At 41.7% G+C, this 25,413-nt stretch overlaps 1 protein-coding gene and 1 non-coding gene across 5 annotated transcripts in view; one reads left to right on the top strand and one right to left on the bottom strand.

Annotated features, from left to right (window-relative positions):
* nsd1b (nuclear receptor binding SET domain protein 1b) overlaps positions 1–10,566 on the bottom strand; it is a 38,641-nt gene extending 28,075 nt beyond the window's left edge. The window contains exons 1-3 of one of the 4 annotated variants that reach the window (XM_078172268.1): positions 10,448–10,566; positions 7,759–8,654; positions 926–1,067 (exon numbers count right to left, since the gene is read on the bottom strand). In XM_078172268.1, the coding sequence (XP_078028394.1) occupies positions 926–1,067; positions 7,759–8,637 (1,021 nt within the window). In that variant the 5' untranslated portion in view covers positions 8,638–8,654; positions 10,448–10,566. Of the gene's footprint in view, positions 1–925; positions 1,068–7,758; positions 8,655–9,012; positions 9,094–9,626; positions 9,798–10,410 lie in introns of those variants that run through there. The other 3 variants (XM_078172270.1, XM_033641389.2, XM_078172269.1) reach the window with 3 other exon arrangements.
* A 12,901-nt stretch (positions 10,567–23,467) lies between these two features.
* trnav-uac (transfer RNA valine (anticodon UAC)) lies at positions 23,468–23,540 on the top strand. The gene has a single exon. It is a non-coding gene; the product is annotated as a tRNA-Val (tRNA).
* The last annotated feature ends 1,873 nt before the right edge of the window (positions 23,541–25,413 follow it).

Here is a 25,413-nt window from a genome sequence, read left to right as displayed (position 1 = left end):
AGTTTTTGATGGCAGCATAAGAAATGTGACACTTTTCTTTGCTTGGTGACCTGATCTAATGCAGCATTTGGCATGGCAACTGTAGGACATGGAACATTTCAAGACACAATAACTGTGCATTTTGAATGTGTTTTTCAGCATGTGTCCTGTATCATGTACTGAACTATTATCTCAAATAATCCATCAGCTTTTTGATGTATTATCAATCACCATTAATGCTCAGCTTTTACCAGCTGGAGATGTCAACTAACTGCAAAAACAATCCATAAAGCACATCACACAATTGCAAACAGCCCTTACACAGTGCATTGGTCTAAGTCAAGTGTCAGCAACCTTTACTATGTGAAGAGCCATTTTTGGCCACAAATAATAGTAATAAAAAAATTTGTCTGGAGCCACAAAATATATTTGAACCTTATAATGAAGGTAACACAGCCTATCACATCTAAATTAGTCAATTAAAATTACTTTGAGGTCTAAATGAGCATTCATTAATATGCTTTACTATGTGGTGGCTACTCAAATTTGCAGAGCTGGTGGTGAAATCAAATGAAGCTATTCACACATGATTCAATTTTTGGGATTTGGAATCATAGGTAGCCTAGCTAGGAAGATTTAAGACTAACTGCCGCTCTTGAGGTTTGGCAAAAACAGAAGGAAAAGGCGCCAGGCTGTAAACATCTGAAGCACATTTTAGTTGATGAAGTATTTAAACCTTTTTTTTAATTTAGTGCATTATTTGTTTGGGCCTACAAAAATGATAAATGAACATCTTAGCCGACATTTATTTCCAAATGATTTTTTTTTGTCAAAGCCAAAGGGAGCCGCTGGAGAGGGGCTAAAGAGTCACATGTGGCTCCAGAGCTGCAGGTTGCCTACCCCCAGTCTGAGTAATCTCATGAAGTAAACAGTGTCTCAGGCCCACCTTTCACTCGGTGATAGATTCCCTGTACGGGGTCAACGGTCACCTTACAGGGCCACCATGGTCTTCGGTTGAACTTTGCCCAAATAACTTCACCTTCCACAAACTTCACAGGCGGCAAAGACTTTTTCTTGAGGCTGTTTGGCTGTTGACAACATGACAATAAAAAAAACACTGCAGTCAGACAAGTGAAAATGAGTGACATGTTTTGTGTTCTCTACAAACATTGTGTATCAGAGCTGCAGGTGTTGTTTCATTTGATTATCTGTTGTCACCCACTGCATTTAAATGTGCATGTATTCTACTTTCAAAGGCATCAATTCAGAGATGACGATCATACATGGCTGCCCGATCCTCCAAAACTGTGCATTTTAAATCCTTAATGTTATATTCATGAACAACAGCCAAAGTAACTTAAATAGTGCAAATCACTAAAACGTATAAAAGTTAATGCTTACTTTGAAGCTCCAAAATATGAGACTGCTAGGGATTTGTTTACCTGTACAGCCGGGCTCAGACTGCAGGAGTTCTAAAATACTGAATGTGAAAACAGGGTGCATCACACATATAAAGAGAAACTTCATCGATGTTTTTATCTCTAATCTGATTATTGTTCCAGAGGGAGCCCGAATGCAACACCTAATATAAAAGGACTGCACTTGTATAGTGCTGCTCTAGTCCTCTGACCACTCAAAGCACTTTTACACCACCTGTCACATTCACACACCGGTGGCTGAGGCTAGCATACATGGTGCCACCTACTACTCAGCAACCATTCACATGCACTCACACACCTATGAAGCAGCCATCAGGTGCAATTTGGGGTTCAGTATCTTGCCCGAGGATACTTTGACATGTAGAACGGAGGACCTGGGGATCAAACCTCTGATCTTCCAATTAGTGGATGACCCGCTCTACCTCCTGAGCCACAGGTAGCCCCCAATATCACGTGATCTCATGGGGAAGCAGATGTAAACAAAACAGGGACTGGCGTGGTGCGATTTTAACAATGTTTTGCAGTGAGGAAAACTTCAGCAGAAAGCGAAACGAGTCTGGACGAGAAAAAAGTTGGGGAGATGTCAACACGGGTTGTCTAGTCAGCAAGAACAGGAGGTGAGATCTTAACTGTTAGTATTAGTATGGGACAACAGCTGTATGCTAGCTAACCAGATTTTAAATTGTAACATCATTTGAAATTATTAGGGCAACCCTGATGAGCCTGCAAACAGTAAACTTCTCATATTACCAGATAATCTGGGCCAAACATCGGCACCGACCAAAGTCTGAGACCAGATTTATTCTCCCATTTTTGGAGAGGTAAATCAGGGAAAATCTGCCCAAAACTCCAGCAGCCTGAGCCCGGCTTGAGAGGTACGTTCGGTGTGTTCATACCAAACGCAGCAGGCAGCAAGATTACATAAAAAGTCAATGCAAAGACGTGAATGGACACAAATTCCCACCAGGCGAAGTGATGGATGTGAATCACAGAACGTGACTGACACTAAGATGTGATATCTGTTTCGCTGTGTCGTGAAAGCCTATTAGTGTTGAGATCTGGCTGAGATTCTTCTGATGTTACAGAGATTCAGAAATGAAGGAGAAACAATGTTGCTGTCCATGACCAAAGCTACACTCAAAATCAGTACTGTACAGAGAAAAAACAAATACGGACTAGAAAGACTCAGAGATTAGTGAGCAAAGCCATAACTTTACATGCTAAGCTGTTTTGTTGAGTTGCTCTTTAAGTTGGTCTTTTATTGTGGAAAGTAAACAATGGAAGGCGTGACGTGGTAATGCGCTGCCATGACAGTATGATAAATGACAAAGAGTGTGACCGTCTTGGTTCACACTGGCTCAGGGCATGGAGCCTCCATGTTAACACTCAGCTATCAGTTGTACTTCACTGCAAACCAAGTTAGCATTTAGCTGGCTCCCCCAGTTCGTTAGCTAGCACAACCTTTAAGGCAAATTTCTGCGAGTTGCAAAATGCTCCAAAAAACACTAGCGGCCATATATGCAAAAATTTGCATCTTATTTAATGTGAACACACACTATAAGATGTTTTGGATCTTGCATGACTTGTCTTGGCTTCTTTAGGCGTTTGACTGAACTGGTGTGTTTACAATCTCTCAAAAGTGAACATTCATAAACCAATATTGGCTTTCTTTTCATCCATTATTTTCAACTGACTAAACAGCAAAGGACAGTCGAGCTTTGTATTGTTCAAAAAATCACGATACCAATACCAGCAGCCTTAAAGTGATACTAACGTGTAAAATGCTACCACATGTCACAGGTGTGTCGTATCGCCATACATTGGAACATTGGCGGACTCTTGGCACACTAAAGTGCCAAACTGTAAACACACCGCGCTCGACTTCATCACACCACAGACTATTTGGGTCGTAGCTGCTGCTGTCGTGAGCCAATCACCAACATGTTAAACTGAAGAATTCTTGTGGTGTTCGGTCATTTTTTTTCTAGACCTGGTACAAAAAAAATCAAATGCAGGTAACGTTTGGCTGGAAAAGTTTCAATACGACATGGAATTGGATTTTTTTGGTTGATACTTTAAAGATATTGAGTACCCAGCTGTAAAGCAATGGTTACCAACTGGTGGGTCGCGGTCTACTTGACAGAGACAGCAAACTAGCTTGACGACACAGCCAAACGCAAGGATGACGCCGTATGTATTAAACTATGTGGACCTTGAATGGACAGGCAGACACAAAATCTAAAGGATTGTTTGCTTAACATTTTCTGCTGCACGTAGTTCAAGATTTAATATTTTATAACATTTGTGGATGTGGAATCTTTTTTCAGTGGATGAAGGATAAAAGAGGGGGGTACTTGATCGAGGTGAACAGTTTTTGAAGAATTAAACATGATGTATGTTTATTTATGTTTAATATATTTCATATTAGTGGATCAGACATGAAGATACTGGGGGTGAGCTCACTTGTTTGATGGGTCGGCCATGGATGTTGTATGTGTTGACTTCCTGTGTTGTGTTGTTTTGTCATTGAGATTTTAAGCTTTTGTTTTGTTGTACTGAATATAGTGAGAAATCTAAATAAAATCTTAGCAAATATATATATTTTACACATGTAACACTATATAATAGGTCAAAGGCTTCAGCTTCGATCCAACAGTGTTCTTAACAGGCTTTTTCTGAGGTCTAATTTTAGTCTTGTCTTCAAACCCCAACACAAACCACAGAAGAGAAACATTCCAACCTGGTGGCGACTGTTTCCTTTGTGTTAACAGGAGTTACTGCTCACAGCGGCAGGTTGGGTGGACTGGCGGGTAAATGAGCAGGCCTGAGTTATGACTGGCATGAAGCAGGAACAGCCTGAGGGCTAATACTGGTTGCAGCTATGATGTAACCCTGGCCGGAGCGTTTTAAAGGGATAGTTCAACATTTTGGGAAAACTGCTAATTTGCTTTCTTGCAGAGAGTTGGATGAGAAAGTTAATATCACTCTCATGTCTGCCTCGAGTATAAAGACAGCCAGGGGATGATTAGCTGAGCTTAGTAATAAAACAGGAAGTGTGGGAAGAGCTAGTCTGTAGAGGTGTTGCGGCCCCGACACACCAAGCTGGTGGCACACAGCCTCCCTAGTCTTTGCTGTGTGTCCTGCATCCTTGGCCCTTGTCCGCTTTTTTTCAGCCGATTCAACATGCTGAATCAGCAGTGGCGACGGTGGAGTCTGTCACTGAATGAAATCACTCCGATTGGCAGTTCAGCTCAGCGCACCAGAACTCCCATATAACTTTTTGTCAAAGCCAAAGGGAGCCGCTGGAGAGAGGCTGCGGAGCCGATACTACTAGTCAAATGACCACTGAAAACAGTTCAGTGTTGTTTCTATTCATCTTGTTGCTATGGCTGACTCATTCTGAGGACTCCATGGGCCTTTTTCACAACAGAGATTTTGATATGTCACAGGTGTAAATAAAGAAATAAGTGATGGCCGAGTTCTGTTGAGCTGCTTCAGTGTCACAGTCCTGGTACTATGCATGTTGGCTCACTGTCACAGCATCATGACGAACTCACTGGGACACTTAAACAGAACACAGACACTGGTAATGTTATTAGTGACACTGGTGATTTTCCTAAAGTGACAAGTCAAAATGTTTGCTGTATTTGACTGACCTGTCTCTCAGATGATAAGTGGCGATTTGTGCTGAAACACTGATAAATAGAAGTAAAACTAGTTAGTGTCACCTCCTGAGCAGTGCCAACATTTTCTGTGGAGGAAAATGTCCCCAAGGCAGGCGGCGAAATAAAAGCAAAACTTGTGACAGCGAACAGACAAAGGAGACTGTCCATGCTCCCAGAATATAAGAACTGATGATGGAATGTTTTAAGACTTAAAACTATCAAACAATATCTACAGTGCAACATACAAAGAGTTACTATTAATGGATTTTGTCACTCCTGTCAATATTCTTCGTCTTACTTGTATTTGAGGGATAATCATGCTTTAAGTTTTGGAACTGCAGTTCCCATAATGCTTTGGGGCTGTAAACAGGTAGTATGGAGTTTACAACTTAAACACACTGTTTTTCCACTAATATTTGTTCACATTTCAGCAAAAAGACATTTAAAAGTATGCCAAATGTACTCATGGACGTACAGACGATCATTACTGGATGACTTAAAAACGGAGGAAAACTTAAAAATGTACTGATTCTCGACACATTCTGGAGTTATTAGGGGCGTCTTTTCTCTATGATTTCTAATCGGATTTATTTAAATTTGTTCATGATGGACATCAGAGGTAATGACATAAGTTCCACCGAATACAAAATATGTATCGTGTGTGCGCATTTACATGCGACTCAGTTTTGACTTTGGAGTGTGATTTTTGCAATCAGGCACTAAGGGTTTTTAAAGAAGTATTTCACTGCTGGAAAGTCGGTCTTTTCATAAAACTGTCTCTGCAGTACAACGATGCAAATACTTTTCAAATTGGTGTGACATGACCAGAGAAAAAAAGAAAATCGCTGTGGCATTTGGTTTTACTCAAGAGCGCGAAAAGCTATAACTACCAGAATGCACTGCACTGCACTGTCTGTTTGACACAATGGCGCCCAGCTGGTGACAAACCATCTCGTATTACAGTTAAACAGTGACGTAAAACATGTGTCTGAAATGTCTGAGGCAAGAAAAAGGCAACTCAGTGACAGAATCTTGGTTCATATTTGATTAGTGCTGCTTAGTTTTACCGTTTGATCTCAGTATTTCCAGCCTCCGTTTTTACAATACTGGAAACAGAATAGCGCCCACTTCCTGTTCGCAAATGATCATATTACAGCAAAAAAGTGCACTAAAATATGTTTCTGAAAACATTTTAGGCGAGAAAAAGGCAGTGCAGTGACAGTCTTGGTTCATATTTGATCACACTGCCTATTTTTACAGCTTGATCGCAGTCTGGTCTGAATTTAAGAGACAGACGGGCCGCTCTCTTGCTCAATCCACTTTACTCTTTTAGCCCTTTTACACTTCTGTTTATGCCATTTTTTTAAACACAGGAAAACCTGCTGAAATAGGCGATAGACTACTTTTCCATTGCCGGTAGACGACAGCTGCGTACACAGCTCCGCAGCAGATGAGTAGCAGGTGAAAATGTTATGGTGGTTACTCCACTTATTCTGTCTCTCTTTCAAACTCAGTGCAGACTAATTGGGACGATGTTTAAGAGCTGCTCGGGCACAGACGGATGGTATTTTGAGGTGACAGGTCACTGCAACTCAACAGTAAAGGAGTTGTTGTGTTTCCATCACTGCCCAAAAAAAGCCGATGAAACTCCAGCAACACTCATAGTAGTTAGAGCAACTTCATTACAAGACCAACACGACCTTCATCAGGGTCATCAAGGCACAAGGCCACCAGCCAAATTATGTCAGTTTCACAATTAAGTTGTTCTAAAAACTGTAAGTGTTCCTGGAGTTTCAACACCTTTGATTTATCTCCCTTCTTTGTGCACCTTGAAGTTGGTGACGTTGCTCCTGAACCCTCACCCTACCACTACATACAAAGTCAGATGTTAGAGGGTGTTGGAGGGTTTGTTGTGCAGTGGGAAAGGGGGCTTTTGTGTCTGTGGCAGCGGGGTACAAAAATGGCAAAGTACAATCTGTGGATCAACAGCCCAGGAGCCAGTGAAAATCTGAGCTGAGAAATGAGTGGGGAGATCTGGGAGCTGGTTAGATCCAGGGAAGTTTACCACAGTTCATTTACACAGACTACCCACATTGTTTTGATTTGTTTTGGTTTAAATTCGGCAAAGTATCCCTTTAAGTGGGAGCCGCTGCTGCAGCTGTAACAGGCCAAATCACTGTCCAATCCACAATAACCACCTTCCTGTTGTAGATTCTAAAACACCTGCACACACCTGTCACTTTCACCTACTTACGCAATAAAGCCTCACGCTCTGCTCCTTCAGCTCTCCTCAAAGTTTGAAAACCTCTGGAGAAGCTGAAGGTTTCCTTTAGTTCTTAGTAAGAAGAAGGAAACCATATTTATCAGTGACAGAGCTGCGGCTGTGGAGCCGTGTTTCGCCTGAGCCGACCATTATTCACTAGGAACTGATATTGTGTTACAGCAGGTGAAAGGCAGCGCTGGTGTTCATTCACTGGGTTTGTGTGTAATCCAGCACCATACCACATATTTTCTATTCAGGCCTTTGAATGAGCGCCATTTTGAAATTTCACTGTTTCACTGTCTCTCTGCATCAGGACAGCTGTCTGTCTAACAGAGGTGTTGTTGGCGCTGACTGACCTGTAAAGCTGTTCTTTTGTGACAAGTTTGCGTGGTGTAATGAGGGTAAAACTTGCCAGTGAATGCCTTGAGGGACTATCCTCGAGTAGGAACAGCTCGGTGTCACTCTCCCACTCGTCATCCGAGCCGTCCCAGTATCTCCTGCGCTGACCTGAGGACTGGGACCGGGTGATGACCTTGGCGGATGACAGGGGAGCATCCTTGGAGTCCGAATTCAAGTGTCCAGGGGTGGACGGAAGAACATTCCGCGCCTGCTCGTGTTTGTCCTGCAAGCCTCCCAGAGGCGACACCTTCTCCCGCTCTTCATCATTGTCATCATCCTCAAACAAAGAGGACTCAAAGTGGAGGAAACCGTTAGCAAAGGGGCTGTTGCTATCGAGAGAGAAGGCCGGGCTGGGCGGGCCGGAGAAACAACCTTCGTTCTTTTTCTCTGAGACAACAGGGTCGCTGCGATTGGCTGCTGGCATGTCTCGACTTTTAGTTTGGACCACAGGTTGTTTTGGTCCAGCTGAGGAGCTATTGAAGCTCTCCTCCCTGTTGGTGTTCTGGGTGCCAGAATAATCACTGTCAGCCCAGGAGTCCCTCTCCATCCCCTTCCCCCTCTCCTTCTTACTCAGCCCCCACTCCCAGCTCCTCTCGGGCTCCCTCACCGGCAGGACCAGGTCAGGCTGGCTCACCATGGTGGTGAGGTGCTGCAGCCTCCTGAGAGGACTGTAGGAGGATGAAGAGGAAGAAGAGGAGGACGAGTGGTCCCTGTGTGAGAATCCATAGACGGATGCATGCTTGAGGGAGGAGGCGGTGGCAGACATGGTTAGCCCGAGCCTGTGGTCATGGTGTCTGGAGGTGCAGGAGTGGGTGGAGAGGTCGCGACGAGGGGTCAAAGGGCAGCTGGACTGATGAGTCTCCCTGCCAGGGCCTGGGTAAGGCCCACTCATGCTGGCATGGTTCCTCCCTGAAACACAAATAGAAACTTATAAGTGTGAACCAAAAAATTCTGAACATCAAAGTTTGGCTGACTTTTAAATATAATCTGCAGATTCTCCCCAACACTGAGGCTCAGCTGAGAGTTTCATTTGCTAATATTTCCCACAATCCTGCAACAACATTCCTGAAACAAATGACACTACGTCCATGTTTTCCTGCACAGCATGTTTCTACAATCTGTCACAACATCTCTGCAGCTTATGTGAAGTTATCCGGCAGCTGCTGATGAGATATGTTTAACAGTGACACAGCTCACACATGAAATCCGTGAAACACACAGCATGATCTGCCTTCACATGATGTCACAATAAACCGTAAACACTCACTGGCGACGAGCGGATCGACCTAACGTGACATTTTCCTGGGGACCGACCCTGAGTAAACACCGCAGCCTCCCGCCGTACAGCCTTTAAGGAAACAATTATCGCGATATGATGAAAATGACATCAAGTAGCCTCCGATAAGGTCATCAGCCTGTAAGCTCACGCGCATGCATAAACACACACACACACACACACACACACACATACACACACACAATAAAGGTAATAAATTACAGCGTCAAAAATCAGCCGCGCCGGCGGTGCAACCACCAACTGGAATTAAAATGGACCCGTTCGTGCGCGCGCGCGCGTGCATACCGCGCGTGTTCATAGGTGTGTGCAACTGCATGTGTGTTGTGTATGAGTGTGTCGGCCGTGGCTTGCATTGGGCTTCCATGCCTGCACGAGACGGAGACACTAAACGCCAAATAACACGAGACGACACAAAACAAGTTCAACACACACGCGCAAAGACACACACACACACACACACACTCATAAATACACACACACTCTCACAGGCTTCCCTCCCCGACAGATGCAGGCTATGTGTGCATCAAACAACAAAATCACGGAGAAAACGCCACATGACACGGGATCTGTCGCGAGAATCTTACCATTCCGGTGTCGGCCACCGCGCCCGTGACCCTCAACCTGCTCATTTTGGCGTTTAAATGTGCCAATTTCCAATTTTTTGAAAGCGGATGAGGAGAGTCCCAGCGGCAATACTACTAGGCCTGGATCCTCTGAAACGTACTCACTCACTGCCCCCTCCACCTCCCTCCTCCTCCTCCTCCCTCCTCCTCTCTACATGCGCTAAAGCTTGGTCCAGCGGCCCCGGGAACACAGATTCAGGCGTGTTGAGCTCCTCCAGCGACACTCCCCCTTCTGCTTTGTGATAACTACAACTTTATAAATCGCCGTGTATAGATCTGTGCTCTGTTGAATGGCTGTTTCCTGCCCGCACACTCTGCCTGCCCCCTTCAAAGTCAGTCTTCTCTCTGCTGTGCGCACTGCCAGGCGTCACCACTGCCTCCCTCCCCGGCCGCTCCACAGCATGGAGCACAGAAGGGGCCGTGAATCTCTCTTCAAGAAAAAAAAAAATTAAAAAAACAACAACATCTGAGCTGACAGCCACTGATAAGAGAAGAAACGCACCGGACAAACCACACGACACCTCCAAAAACCCACCCCGCCCCTCTCCTTAATTACAAGCATCAATTATTAACCCAAAGCAGGCTGTCAACACCACTGACATGTCACATGCCAAACTTGTGCCAAACAAACTGGCATCTTCTTCCTCCACCAAACCCCCCGACACGCACTCCTGTGGCAGCACACATGCGCCCTGACACGACACAATAAACAAATGGAAGTAATTCAAAGATGTCCTCCACTAACACGTCTGAGGAGCAGTGAAAATGGTGCAGCAGGCTACCCGGAAAAACAGACGGGTTTCCTTCCCTGAGCCGAGTTGCTGTGTAGTCTGTGGCTGCACACCCGGTCCCTTCAAAATGGAGTCCTCCAGCCTTAGAGGAGGAAAAAAAAACAGGCCACAAAGTGTTAATATATGCTCGATATAAAGTTCACCCAGCCACGGAGGGACTGAGGCTCACAGCGCACCTCTGCGGGGCTCTGAGGGGTCTCTGGAGGCTGCTCTCAGTCCTGGATCCCTCATGCCACGACAGGAACAATTGTCTTTATATGTTCAGCCTCCCAAAGTCACTGTCTTATGAGCGTTTGTGCCACGACAAGGGGGGACTGAGGCATCCTCTGTATGTGTGTGTGTCTGTATGTGTGTGTGCCAAACGCACGCCTAAAACACACATTTAATGGCACTTAAAGCGTCGTCAATACTGGTGTTTGGTCACTGACTCTGTGCATGTGAAGAGAAAGAAACACACGGGGTGTTTTTTTTTTTTCCAGAAACGAAGCTGCAAACAGCTGCAGCTGCTCGGCCGGTGAGACTGAGCTGAGCTGCGAGAGGTTTGCTCTGCTGTGGTGTGTCTGATTGTTAAAGGTGAGATCTGGAGATTTGGGGACGATGTGTCAGTGAGGACAGGGGGCGGGGAGAGGGGGGGTTCATGTGTAAAAAGAAATTGCCCCCCTTTACGCACACATTCACACACACACTCCACTCTTGTCATCGGGAGGCGATATGGGAGACGGCGGATATGATCGACATGGCCGCAGCACAGCAAACCCTCCTCCTCCTCCTCTTCCTCCTCCAGTGCAGAATAAAGCTCGGCTGGGTCACTGTTGAGCCCACAGCACACACACACGAGTCTCTGCAGGACTGTCCGTGGGAACATTTGACGGTTTCTGAAACCTCTCGGTCAAAATCAGCTCCTCACTTTCCCCCGTCTTTTTTTTTTTTCCTCAGCTGAGGAGGAGGCTCGGAACATTCAGGATGCGTTCTGCTTTCAGCCTCGATCTCAGCAGAAGGAGAGGGTTTGGTGAGACAGAGAGAGACAGACCTGTAGAGACAGACAGGAGGGAGAGACAGGCAGACAGGACAGGACAGGGCCTCGCGTGCTGCGGGGTTTTACGCAGCGCAGAACAGCGCCACGGACCGGCGGCAGCGCGCATCTCCCGGTGAACCGGCGTCATTATGACCATTAACGTGGTTTCATTCTCATGTAGAGCAGCCGGGAGCCGGTTAGTCAGCGTGAGTTTCCGCCCACAGGAGTTTCCACTGCTGCATCACAGCAGGTTTCATTTGACGTAGCGTCAAAGTCAAAACTTGTGTTTGAGTCTGACCCTAATAAAGAAACCTAAAGTCTCAGCACAGAAGACACGAGTCCTCTGAGACATGTCACACCACAGTGACACCAAAACTCCTGTTAATAAGTCATTAATACAACTTCTCCAAGTCTCAATAGTAACATCATATTATAATACAATCTATTACTCTATTATGATGTAAATTACTACTTTTCAGTATCATGATCACTTGTCAGTGTAGTGCAATATCATTTTCTCAATTCATGTGCAATACCAGCTCTCATTGTTACATCATATACAATATAACATTGTTTATGTTAACTGATTTTTCCACCATTTTAGTTCATTTTCAGTTACTCTTGTACTGACCTGACTTCTATTGTTACTCTGTGAGTCACTGTTTTTTGCTTTTGCTCCTTAAACACTTCTTATGTTGTATATTCTGCCAGATATTTAATATCCTATTGTTTTTAAAACTGGGCCCAGTGACCCTGACCTGGGGAACCAACTCGTAGTTACTGGTTGTGTCATTGTTAAATTGTTACTGTAATTTGAAGCTTTCTCTGGCACAATAATTTCCTTTGGGATGAATAAAGTTCTATTGATTGAATTAAATTGGACAGATACATAGATAGAACTTTAATGTTGCAGCTGGTGCAGGTGTAGCTCATTGTAATCACTTTATATACTGCTGGTATAGTTTATTAATACACCATCATTTATTAGTTGATTTATATTTTGTTTTAGTACTCTGAATTTTCAAAGTAACTAAAGCTGTCAGATAAATGCAGTGCAGTAAAAAGTACATTAAACTTGCATAAAATGGGAAAACTAAAGTAGGCTACAAGTACCTCAAATTTGTACTGCAGTACTTGAGTAAATGTACTTAGTTACATTCCACCACTGTTAGCATAAGTACAACTCTCGTCAGTAAATGTTTAATGATGGCAGTTATGACTCTGTTTCTACTCAAAACTAACACTAGTGTTTTTACATTTACAATTTGACAACTAATCTAGAAAGGAAATGACACTTTTTGAGGTACACATTTAAATTAACAATGATTTAATGCTCTTTAAATGTAAATAAGGCGCCAAAGTGCATAAAACAGCATCAAAATAGATCTTGTTTATGGGGTGGTATGGGGTCCATGATAAGCCTTGAATGTCCTCAGAATTAAAAAAAAAAAAACTTAAAACAGTGCCCCTTATAGCTCACAAACATAAAGACCACCTGTATTAACCATGACCAACCAACATCTCTCACTGCCCTCATTCACAGCAGTCGAGAACCGGGCCTGTACATATGTATATTGTGAAACCTTTGGCTGTGGTATTCATGTGGATACCACCTGACATGTTCCACCCACTCAAACACCGTTGCAGACCAAGTACCCCCGATGGCAGTGGCCCACCAGCAGGATAATGCACCATGCCACACTGCAGACATAACTGCAGGTGTGTGTGTGGGGGGGGGGGTACTTGGTCTGCAGCGGTGTTTGAGTGAGTGGAACATGCCAGGTGGTATCCACATGAATGCCAGAACCAGGTTTCCCAGCAGAACAATGCATTGGAACAAGAAGATGTATATACACATAATTAATTTATTTACAGTCAGTTTGCTTTCTTTCTCTCTTTCTTTTCTTTTATTAGAACCCAAATGTCTTTTTCTTGGTGAAAGACATGACGGCATAGGTTGGTCCTCCAGTAGCAGTCACTCACTCACTCAGCTCTAGCTGTGTTTTGACACAACAGTCTCTTTTACACTGCCTGTTGAAGGCGGGAAAATTGTGCCATTATGCTGCCTCGCTGTTTTGTATGTACAGTACGATCGTAGAATGAGGGGACAGAGTTGTCTCGCTTTTAAGCCACCATGGAAGGTAGTAACAGTGTCGAAACGATGTCTGTATAAACAGAACAGCCAGCAGGACGGGATCATGGCGGCACTGGTGTAACATTTTGGCAACATGTTATGTGTGCAACCCACCGCTGGAGATTTTAAAAGTAGCTGTTAGCAGTTAGCAACTAACTCAAAGAGGAAGAACAGCAGCTCCACAAATTGGGAAAACAATAAGGTCCATGAGCTCCTTACCCTCTGAGCAGACGACGAGATCAGCCGCCATGTAATAGAGACAGTAAATCATAGTTATTGCCATGTTAATGTCATTGTTATTGTTTATAAAGTGCTGCTGACGCTTATGTTATATGTCACACTAGAGGCCGACTTTTCTTTTGATTCCACAACACCAGCATGCTGTCTGAAATCACACATTGGAGCGTCATGATACTGCCGGTGTTTGGTTCTGTGTAAAAATGCTAAGCAGGAATAAAAAAGGGACTTCGTAGCGGCTCTATAGCGCCATCTCTGTGTAAATAAACTTATAGTGCCGGGGCAGACTTAACAATTTTGCACATTTAAGGGTGGAGCGACAACTCAGAGGACTTACACAAAGTTCAGTCTTTTAACTTTTTAACTGATATATTACTCAATTTTAATTTAGTTATGGCACTAATTTCTTAGAAAAAAATAACTGCAAACAAAACCAAACTTTCATTCTGGGCTTTTTAAGGGCCTCCCTATTGGGGCCCTGGGCAATTAGTTCGGAGTGTGCACCTGCAGAATAACATGCAGAACAGTCTGAAGCTTTTCTCATTTTCATTCTTTGGGCAGATCAAAAATGTAATTTCATCCAGTCTCATTTATTTCCAGCTGTTCTTGTTTCAGTCTCATTTGTTTAATTTGAACTACTTTAGTTATTGTTAAGGTTTTATTGTTTCATTAAACTGGCTTTGTATTATTCTTTCTTTTATTGCTCTTTTTATCTAAGTTTCTTAAATGTGTCCTTGATAGCTATGAACTTTTCTTTTTACTTGTCTTTATTATAAATGAGGTTTCTACCTTAATGTATTTCTGAGTTAAAGTCAAGTTGAATGAATGAAAGTTACAGTTGGTGAAGACATCCTCACTGTGACCTCGTCACATGTCTACATTTGGTCATGGACTTTCCACGTCCACATATGACATCCAAGGAACCCTGGGTGTGTTGGTTATTGACGTTCTGGGACGCTGTGTCAACTTCAGCCTGTTACATGCATTGTCTGTTTTCAAAATAAACTTCTGTTTTCACAGGAAATGTACAGTTTGCATACAGTCTCTTTCAAAATAAAAGCACTATGTTGGTACAATACCGGGAATCAGCGTGTTTTTCCTTCAACAACAAACACACGTAGTTAGATTTAGGAAAAAGGGTTTGGCTTTACAATCTTACGGGATGCGAACACCACCCCTCCTGGTGTTTGTTGGACCTATCCATCTCCCCTCCTGCCTGCCCGAGTTGAACTGTTGCTGCTTTAACTTTCGTCCTTGTCCCGCTGCATTTCCCCTGATGTTGCTAGGCACCGTTAAAGTATAACGGCAACCGGTTACGTATCATGCCAACGTTAACGGACTGCTTTTTCGTTGGTTACTGATGCCACAAGTCACTGCCCAAGCGCCGGATTTTGACAACTGGAGTGAGACCAGACTTGTGAAAGTGGAGCTAATTTAAATGACTTTAAATACTGCCAAGTATTTAAAGTCATTTAAATACTTAATGCCAGGGTAATGCCATACCCCGGCATTAAGAAAGTCTTGATTTAATCTATAATAATTCATTATAATGTATGTTTATTATATTTAGTATTATTAATATGACTCTGTAAAGTAACTTCAGGTATCCAATAAATGTAGTGGAGTAAAAACACAACATTTCACTGTGAAAAGGGAAGTACTGAGGCTGTCCAGCCCCTCTTTGTAATCACTGACCTGAACTAACAAACTGTATGTAAAGTAGTTAAAACTAGTGAAAACAGTGAAATGCTGCTCACACACTGATCAATCAGTATTAACCATTTGATAACTTTACATATAATAACACGCCTGTTTTTCCTGACAGTGAGTACTTTAATACTACTACTACTGCTACTACTACTAGTAATAATAATAATAATAATAATAATGCATTTTATTTCTAGGCACCTTTCAAAGCACTCAAGGACACGCCACAAGACACAGTTTAAAGATAACAAGCAGCAACGTATTCATAGATCATAAAGTTAAACAATTCAGTAATATACAATAAAAAATTAATAAAATAACTAGACAAAAATCATGACTATAAAAGCTGTGGTGGATTGTAACTATGTACAAATCTGAGGTACCTGTACTTTACTTGAGTATCTTTTCATGCTATACTTCATCACATCTTAGAGGCAAATCCTGTACTTCTTATTTTACTACAATTACTTAACAGCTTTAGTTACTTTACAAATTAAGATTTGCTTTAATTATTTCAATAGTTGTAATTTATACATAATAATGTTGAGTTTTGGACTGTTGGTTGGACAAAACTTACTCTGTGAAGGTGTCACTTTAGGCTCTGAGTCACTGTGAGGCCATTTCTCACTAATTTTTACAAACTGAACAATCAATCAATTAATGGAGAAAATAGTGGCAGATTAACCTATAATGAATATAATCCGAATATCAGTATACACAGGAAGGCAATCCAGACACTCCAAAAGGATAGAAAACGAGGAAGGAGGTATTAAACAGCCTTTATTGTAGTGGCTAAATCATTGAAAGTGTCAACATGTTTCATATCAGGGCTTTAAACACATACAACAAAGGTGTGGCCCCTTTAATCATAATATCAGTTCAACCTCAGCCAACTACAACAGTAATTGTAGCTACTCAACATTAATACATACATTACAACAGTCATGGGGATATTTTTCTACTTTTAATACTTGAAGTTTTCCTGATTACACTGACATACTTTTACTTATGTAACATTTTCAATGCAGGACTTTTACTTGTATAAGACTATTTACAGTGCGGCATTATGTTCTTTTACTTTCGTAAAGGATCTGAGAACTTCCACCACCCCTACTTTAAAGTTTTGAGCTCCACTATTGAATCAGCAGAGTCCTTAGCCACCTCTATCGGCCAGTCTTGAGTTTCAGTATGTAAAATATGATGTAGATGCAAAATAACATGAAACAGTGAGTGATTTCTGTCGCCAAACGCAGCAGTAGTCATGACACATCTATGCCGGCTCTTCTCCTTGTGACTCAGCTCTGGTTTCTATTCTGGTAACATGAGACTGAAAGGGTTCTTGTGTTCTCATGGCGTAGACCTGCTTTTCTTCAACAGGCTTTGAATATGTGTTGTGTAAATATACGGAGGTAGGGTCTTGCTTCAGGGCTGAATATTATCAGGACTGCTGGAGCCTGAAAACACCATGTAATGGATAGTAAAGGTCAAAATGAATAGCTCCCTTTATGAAATTAAACAAAACCCTGAATGTTTCCATGGAAATGACCAAAAGTGTTTATGAATAGTTTTTAAAGTATTTTAGAAGCAGTTCAACTATAAACAGACTGGACAACTTTGATGAGAAATATGAGTTACTGAGTGAGGTGTAAGAGTGATCGATCAACGTCTTTAGCAGTAATGGATTTGTAAAAAATATAGCAACAGCAGTAGATTAAAAAAACAGCACACTGTGGGTGTATTTATTGATTTATGTAAAGCGTTTGACACAACTGATCATTCCCTCCTTCCTCAGAAATGTGAACACTATGGTATCAGAGGTGTTGCACAACATATTTGGTGTCACTGTGCAAAGAAACAAAATACCTGTAAGCATTCCATAGCTAAACTGTGATTATTGTGTATATTGTATGTACAGTATAAAGTCACAGACTTCCTTGAACACCTTTTAAATGGACAGTTATCCGATCTTGATGGCTTGGATTCAGGAAATGAGGCAGATGAGAACAGGAATGAGATAGATGGTGAGTTTAGAAGTAAAGACTATTGTTAATTCATAGTACAAGGTTTACTTTTTTTTCATGCCTTATATTTAAGCTCTAAATTGCAGCAAATGCACAAGAGTACAAGAGTGAGAATATGGAAAATGAGTTAAAATGTGATTGCTTTGTTATTGGATAGGGAGAGGTACAGTGGAGAGGTTCCATGCATGCCAGAAGATTTGAGGTGGCAGCTGAGGTTGAGACAGAAGAGATCTAAGGCCGTGTAGTGACAGAGGATCAGGAGGAGATGACAGTAACCAGGGAGGAAGAGATTAAGTGGCGTCATAGGACATTCACAACAGTCATTGATACTTCCTTTGAGAATCCTCTGATTTATGACAGACATCCCATGAGCTCCTATGAATACTTCAAAACAGTATATGAGATCTTTGATCTGATGACCGACAGCACCAACATTTATGCCATGCAAAGTGGCACACTAGGTTTCAAAATGACTAGTTTGGGAGAAATCAGAACCCTAGCTGGTCTCCAACTTGCTATGGGAGTGATGAAAATGCCAAGAGTCTGCATGTACTGGGAAGCTGAGATGGACATTGGTATTTTTCAAAACACCATGTCCCGTGACAGATTCTTCCAGCTCCAGTCACATTTGCATTTGGTCAATAATTTGGAGAAGCCAGCAGAGAACAGTGATGTGTTTTTCAAGGTACGTCCTCTCTACAATGCCACACACAGAAGATGCTTGGAGCTTCCACTAGAGGAAAACCTTTGTGTTGACAAACAAATGGTGCCATTTTGTGGATCTTTATCTGTCAAGCAATACATCAAAGGCAAGCCACACCCTTGGGAGGTAAAAATATACTTCCTGTGTGGGGAAAAAGGCATGGCCTATGATTTCCTGCTGCACCAAGGAGCTAAAATGGAGATATCAGGACAGTGTCAGAAGCAGCTGGGACTTGGAGCTGGAGTGGTGTACCAAATCAGCCAGCGAATCACAGAGGCCAACCACAAGTTGTACTTTGACAATTATTTCACAACTTACAATCTTCTGGAGCTGCTGGCTGAGAGGAGAATTCATACTGCTGGGGCATCAAGGGTCTGTTGCTTTGCCAGGCCTCCTCTACAGTCTGACAAAGACATGGCTAAAAAGCCGCAAGGAAACTGTGATGAAGTTGTAAGCTATGATGGTAAGGTGGCACTGGTTTAGAGCAAAGGAAACACTTCGCACATCTATTAAAAAAGACAGGTGCGTTGGAGAGAGAAGACCAAAAAGTTGCAAAAGGACTCCCGCACACTGTCTAACTTGCAATAAATAATTAATTCACGACGTTTCGGTACTAGACCTTCATCAGGCAAACAAAAGGTGGCACTGGTCAAATGGTTTGACTATAGACCAGTTGTCATGGCCTCCAACTTTGATGATGTCAGCAGAATGGATAAAGTGCAGCAGTGGGACAAAAAGCAGGCCTGATTTTTGAAGGTGTCCCATCCAGAGGTGGTCAAGCTATACAATGAAGCAATGGGTGGTGTTGACTCGCTTGATCAACTTGTCGGTCTGTACTGCACAGAAATTCGGTCAGAAAAGTGGACCCTGAGAATGATCACACATGGTTTTGACCTGGCTGTGGATGAGTTGAGTAAAAATCAGCTGGATAATTTTTTTTTTTGCTCAGCTGAAAATGCATGCTGATAGCCATAGCTGCCCCTTTGAGTGTGGTTAAAGTGCTGCCCTGAATCATCATTAAGCAGCATACATGCTGGAGAGCAGTCAATCTTAACACCCAACATTTCAGATGGACATTTTATTATTTGCTCCCAGAAACTTTTAACCCATGGACACTCTCTCATGAAATGTAAGAAAGTCCTCGATTGATTCAAATCACACAGTTGGGAGAAGTAGATATACTCATCATATAACACTGCTTTAGTGTCAAATAAGTTTGTAATATGAAAATCAGGCTCGTTAATTCATAATTTAAGTTTTGTGAGGAACGGGAAACATTCTCCAAATTATTCCAAATTGCTATAATTCTTATTGAAGTGTGTGTGCTCTAACAAATTATTTTAAATTAAAGAAACATGTCCTCAAGCTAATCCAGATAGTTTCCTAATTAAGTTCATTATTGGATGAATAACAAGTTGGCTGTCACTCAAGATATTTACAGCCTGTATAGCAGAACTTAATTGTAGATATAGAAAAAGGGAGCTGGATGACAATTTGTATGTTTCCTTCAGATCCTGTAACCTTTCTGACTCACAACTGGCAGCAGCCTCTTATGGTAGTTCCTGAATAGGGTGGCACATGTCTCTTGAGGGATCTCAGCCTGTCCCCCCATGGCATATTATTCCAGCTCATCCAAACTGTGTGGTTTTTGAGCAAGGACATTAACCTTGAGCTCCCGCCACAGATTCTCAATAGGATTGAGATCTGGGCTCTGAGAGGGCCACTCCAGGACCTTGATTTTGGTGTCCTGGACCACCCTGAATGTACACTTTGGGTCACTGTCTTGCTGGAAGACCCAGCGTCGACTTGAAGTTAGACTGGCAGCAGATTTCTTCTTCTCTTCTTATCCTTCAAACTGTCAACATAATCTTCTTTCTCCACAATGCCATGCACCTGAACAAGGTTCTCTGCTCTCTCTCTATGCTTGAAGCAGCAAAACAGCCCCACAGCATTATGGTCCCACCAGCATGTTTTACTGTGGCAACTGAGATCTTAGGGTAAAAGGCTTTGTCCTTCCTTCGCCAGACAAAAGCAACATTCATGTGCCCGAACAGCTCAAGTTTAGTCTCATCAGACCAGAGTACAGACTTCCAAAACTCACACCCATGTTTCAAATGTTCACGGGCAAATTTCAGCCTGGCTTCGATGTGCAGCTGTGTGAGTTTTCTTGGAGGATGACCTCGAAGCCCATCACGATGAAGAGTCCTTACAACAGTCCTCCTTGAAACATCAAGTCCAGAAGAGGCCAGTTCAGCAGAGCCCAATCAAATCCAGTGCTTGGGCAGTGACTTACGGCACCCTGTAAGATTCTAAAGCCAAACCCTGTTCTTTTTTCCTAAACCTAACCACGTGTGTTTGTTGATGGCAAAAAAACGTCAATACACAGTGTTGTACCGACATAGTGCATGTAACAGGATGAAGTTGACACGGCGTCCCAGAGAGTCAACAACCAATGCACCCAGGATACCTTGCTGGTCGTATGTGGACATAGAAAGTCCATGACCCAAACGTCAATATGTGACGAGGTCAGAGTGACAATGTGTTGCTCAGCAACAATCAATCTTAGCAGAGATCTGGGGCCCTTATTTATACCCACTGTGTATGCACAAAAAGGGCTTGAAAAGTGCATATGCCACTTTCTAAGCATAAATTGGGATTTATAAAGAAAAACAAGGTAATGTGGGTAAATTTAGGCAAACTCTGACCCATGTGTAAGTACACTTTGAAGACGGGAAATCGGTGACCAAGATGGTGAGGTGGTGAACTGAAGCCAGATTGTTCATAACACTGAAATGCAGCAGTGTTATTTGTTTGTGCAACTTGTATTCCATGTATCTACACAACACATGTTCAAACCCTGTTGAAGAAAAGCAGATCTATGCCATGAGAACATAAGAACCCTCTCAGTCTCATGTTACCAGAATAGAATCCAGAGCTGAGTCAGGAGGAGAAGAGCCGGCATACAGTAGATGTGTCATGACTGGTCATTACTGCTGCATTTGGCTTTAGCGACAGAAATCACTCACTGTTTCATGTTATTTTGCATCTACATCATATTGTACATACTGAAACTCAAGACTGGCCAACAGAGGTGGCTAAGGACTCTGCTGATTTAATAGTGGAGCTCAAAACTTTTCCATAAGCACTTTTTGATTGCAAAAGTTTCGGCACCTTAAATCTCAAATCAAATACTGGTCAGTATTTATGATTGAATGTAGGTGTGTAGAGGGCGGGATATGAGGCTGAGTCCACGTGTGGACATTTCCAAGTTGATTTGGGATTTAAAAAATAAATTTGCTTCCTGGCAGATGCACGCATGTTTTTATCAATCAGAATACTTCATGGCATACGTACATTTTCTCATTTGAACGTACACAAACATTTAGTGTGGATTCTGCTGGGGATTGTTGTTGACTATTTTCCAACAGAATACGTCTCATTGTGCTTTGTACAATTGTTCTAGACACTGTGAAATGCTAAGAACTGGCAGTACAGCATCCACTATCTTCTTTCTGAGTTCCAGACTGATTTCTTTATTTTTTGTCATGATGAAATCCAATAATCCAATAATTTTAGAGGAGTCCCTCTCAATCAAGTGTTCCAGTGCCACGAGCCCTGTTCATTGGAGTCCCCCCAGTTAAGTTCATTGCTGATTCATACCAGGATATGAGGTTCCTAAAAGTTGTTTGGTGCTTTATCTATGTACATTTTCTGAAGAAAATGTTATTGTTAGTTATAAATATTTGATCAAAATATTGCTGCTAGCAAAATAGAAAGCTATCACCAGGAACAAGGGTAAAGAAACACCACCAACGAAGGACCAATGGCAAACAACTGTGGAAGAAATCTTTTTAACAGAGAAACTGACACATACTGAGACAACAAGACTCACAACTAGAAAGAAAATGGGAAAAATGGACTCTATACAGGACTCAAAAAGACTGGACTGGACAGCAGATATACTGATCCTTATGACTGTAAAAATGTGTATTTACCCAAACAGTTTTTGTTTTGTTAGCTCTAAATATTTTTCAATTATTTTATGATGCTGTTGTAACTTTGTTGACATTTTATCAACATGTTTTCAGACGTTTTATTAACATTTTTTTCAGACATTTTATTAACTTTTTTTCTGAGATTTTTCCGGATATTTTTAAACACTTTTTCGGTTATTTTATCAACATTCTTTTGGACATTTTAATAATGTCTTTCAGACAGTTTTTTTGGACAACTTATTAATTTTATTAATGTGACCCTCTATGTTGTGCTTGCTCCTGTCCCAACTTCTCTGTAATGTGTTGCAGGAATCAAATTCACAATGAGTGTATATTCCCAAGGAAAACAAAACACTGAACATTAAATTTAACGTCTCTGTACTGCATTGAAGGTTTAAAAGGAATTGCAAATCATTGCATTTACATTTTACACAGCATCCCAGCTTTTTTGGTGTTGGGATTGTACTTTACTACTTTACATCTCAGAGGGTGAATGCTGTACTTTGTATGTCACTACATGTATTTAACACTTAGTTACATTTCACATTAAAAAAATATATACTTTTATGATATTATGCAGTATAATTCTACTAATCTACCCAGTAGATTAGTATCTTAAATTGGCTCCACATTGAGAAACTACAACATTAAAATGCTCTTACATGCATTCAGCAACAGAACCAGAATAGTTTAGAATACTTTGAGTAAATTGAGCTTAAAGTAACAGTATTTATTCAGGACTTTTAATGTCAACAAAGTCTTTTAGAGTGCTGTATTTCTACTCTTACTAAAGTAAAGGATCTGAGTACTTCTTCCACCACTGCCTTTGTATCACTAATATTTTCTTCTATACAAATCCCTTGTAAGGACTCGTCCTGTCCACTGGAGGGCAGCACGGCACACACTATGGAACGGAGTCTGTGTGTAATAATGTGTCCAACACATATGTGTGTGTCTGTGTCAGTGTCAGTGTGAGCTGGGATCTCTTCACACAATATTTCACCCAGGCTGGTTTAGTTTTACAACACATGAATGGAGGTTAAAGTGACGGAGTGGTTGAACAAAATATAACACCTGGAGGTGACGTCACCACTGGTATGAACTAATTTCATGCTTGCACGCCCTTTTCTGTTACTTCTGCAATTTTCACTTAATATTAATTTATTGTTCTAAATGTTAACTTGGTGGTATATATATATGGTTCCATAGTGTAGCGGTTATCACGTCTGCTTTACACGCAGAAGGTCCTGGGTTCGAGCCCCAGTGGAACCATTGCTTTACACCTGCCAGGTGTATGTAGGTTAGAGGAGTATTTCAGGTGTACCTTGCATAATGACTTGTCCTTCCATTCTATATAGGAAGAACTGAGTGACATAGTACATTTCAATTTAGGAGTGAACCAAAAAATAATTACAAAGAATAAGTTAATGCTGAAATAAACACACAGGGAAATAGTTAAATTTGTTAACAAATACATACAAGAGAGTTACAGCCATAAATCTCATTTATATTTAATATGTTTTAATTTTTACAATTACATAGATATTTAGGACTGACTCTCGCCCTTTCATGCATGGATTACGACTACTTCAGTCATGATGTTTTTCCTAAGTGTTTATATTCCTTTTCAGTCACGAAAAACAAAAATTTGAAGTTCATTTTTTTTTTAAACATTCATTTTTTAAGGAGTTTTTTTACATGTCCATTTGGGTGACAGCATGCGTTTAAGTTTTAAACTTAAGAAATGTAAACCGATAAAAGAAAAGATGCAATATATGAAACTATTAAAATTTATCTTGTACCCCCCTCCCTCATTTCGCTCCTTCCTCTTAACTTACCTATGTATATTTTTCTATGAATGTTTTCTACAAAAATACCAAAATCATGTCGACATATTTTTTCTCACAAAAATTGCAAGGTAGGTACAAGGTTGCAGTAATGGTAGTTAAAATATCGCCAGTGCTGCATGATGTCCACCTAGTGGACAGATGATTAATTTAATTTCCTCCCAACATGAAAAATCTTAACAACTGTATAACTTTTTAGATGAATAAAACAAATGTTAATTACCTGTAATTGTCTCCTATTGTAGTAGGGTTGGTGATCAACTCCTGAGCTGCTCAACATTTTTTTTGTGTTCTGTCGGCCATCTTGGTTTTTAGAGATTTGTGCTGCACTTACAACACCTGGCCAGTGGGAGGCAGTGTGTGGCATGACGCACCAGGGTCCATATCATGGCTTTTATGCAACTGTAGCATCCAAACTAATGCATACAGAAGGAAATGGCCTTTAAATAACCATCACCTGTAGTGAGCACTCTGCATAAAGAGCAAGGTGATCATGTTACCTTTGAAACAGGAATAAAAGCAGGTCGAGGTTTGGGAGCTGTCTTTATATATTATAGTTTTAATCACAGAGTCGTCACCAGACATTTCAAATTTAACCTCAAAATAAGTTTGGTTTTCTTTTTTGTTTTCTTATTCTAAAATTTTCTCACGTTACTAAAATGTGGTCACTGTCCAAGGTCTGAAACTGGTCCTAATAAAGATAGTGGTACACACACACACACACACACACACACACACACACACACACACACACACAGATATGTGGGAGGAAGCGTTCACACCACACTGATGAAGTTTTAGTCAACTGTCTGTCACACCACAGATCCGGCCAGAGGCCCACGCTCGCCTCCTCTCCCGGATATGTGTGTGTGTCAGTGTGTCAGTCTGTGTGTGTGTGTGTGTGTGTGTGTCTTCCTGTTGTTTTAGATTCCACTTCACTCCCCCACTGCTGCCAATCCCCGACCCCTGACCCCTGCTGAACCCAGCTGTCAGCTGTCCTGGCCTGCATGGGACAGCTTTCTCTCTCTATCAACTTTTTTTTTTTTGGTCTCAGTTTCATTCCACTTCTGTTTCTCTGAAGACATCGCTGTTATTTAGAGCGACGTGAAGAAGTCAGTGACGTGAAAGTAGAAATACTGAAGTCTGAAATTACTCCGTTACAAGTAGAAGTCCTGAATTCAAAATGTTGCTTAAGTAAAAGTACAGAAGTGTAATAAGTATCAAAAGTAAAAACCGTCATGCAGACTGGCTCCTCTCACTGTGATATGACCTCAGGAATTTAATGTCAGTTTAACATA

The sequence above is a fragment of the Epinephelus lanceolatus genome, chromosome 11, assembly GCF_041903045.1.
Source record: "Epinephelus lanceolatus isolate andai-2023 chromosome 11, ASM4190304v1, whole genome shotgun sequence".
Classification (NCBI taxonomy): Eukaryota; Metazoa; Chordata; class Actinopteri; order Perciformes; family Serranidae; genus Epinephelus; species Epinephelus lanceolatus.
Note: the sequence above shows the minus strand (reverse complement) of the source record. Positions and strands in the feature narration are given on the sequence as shown.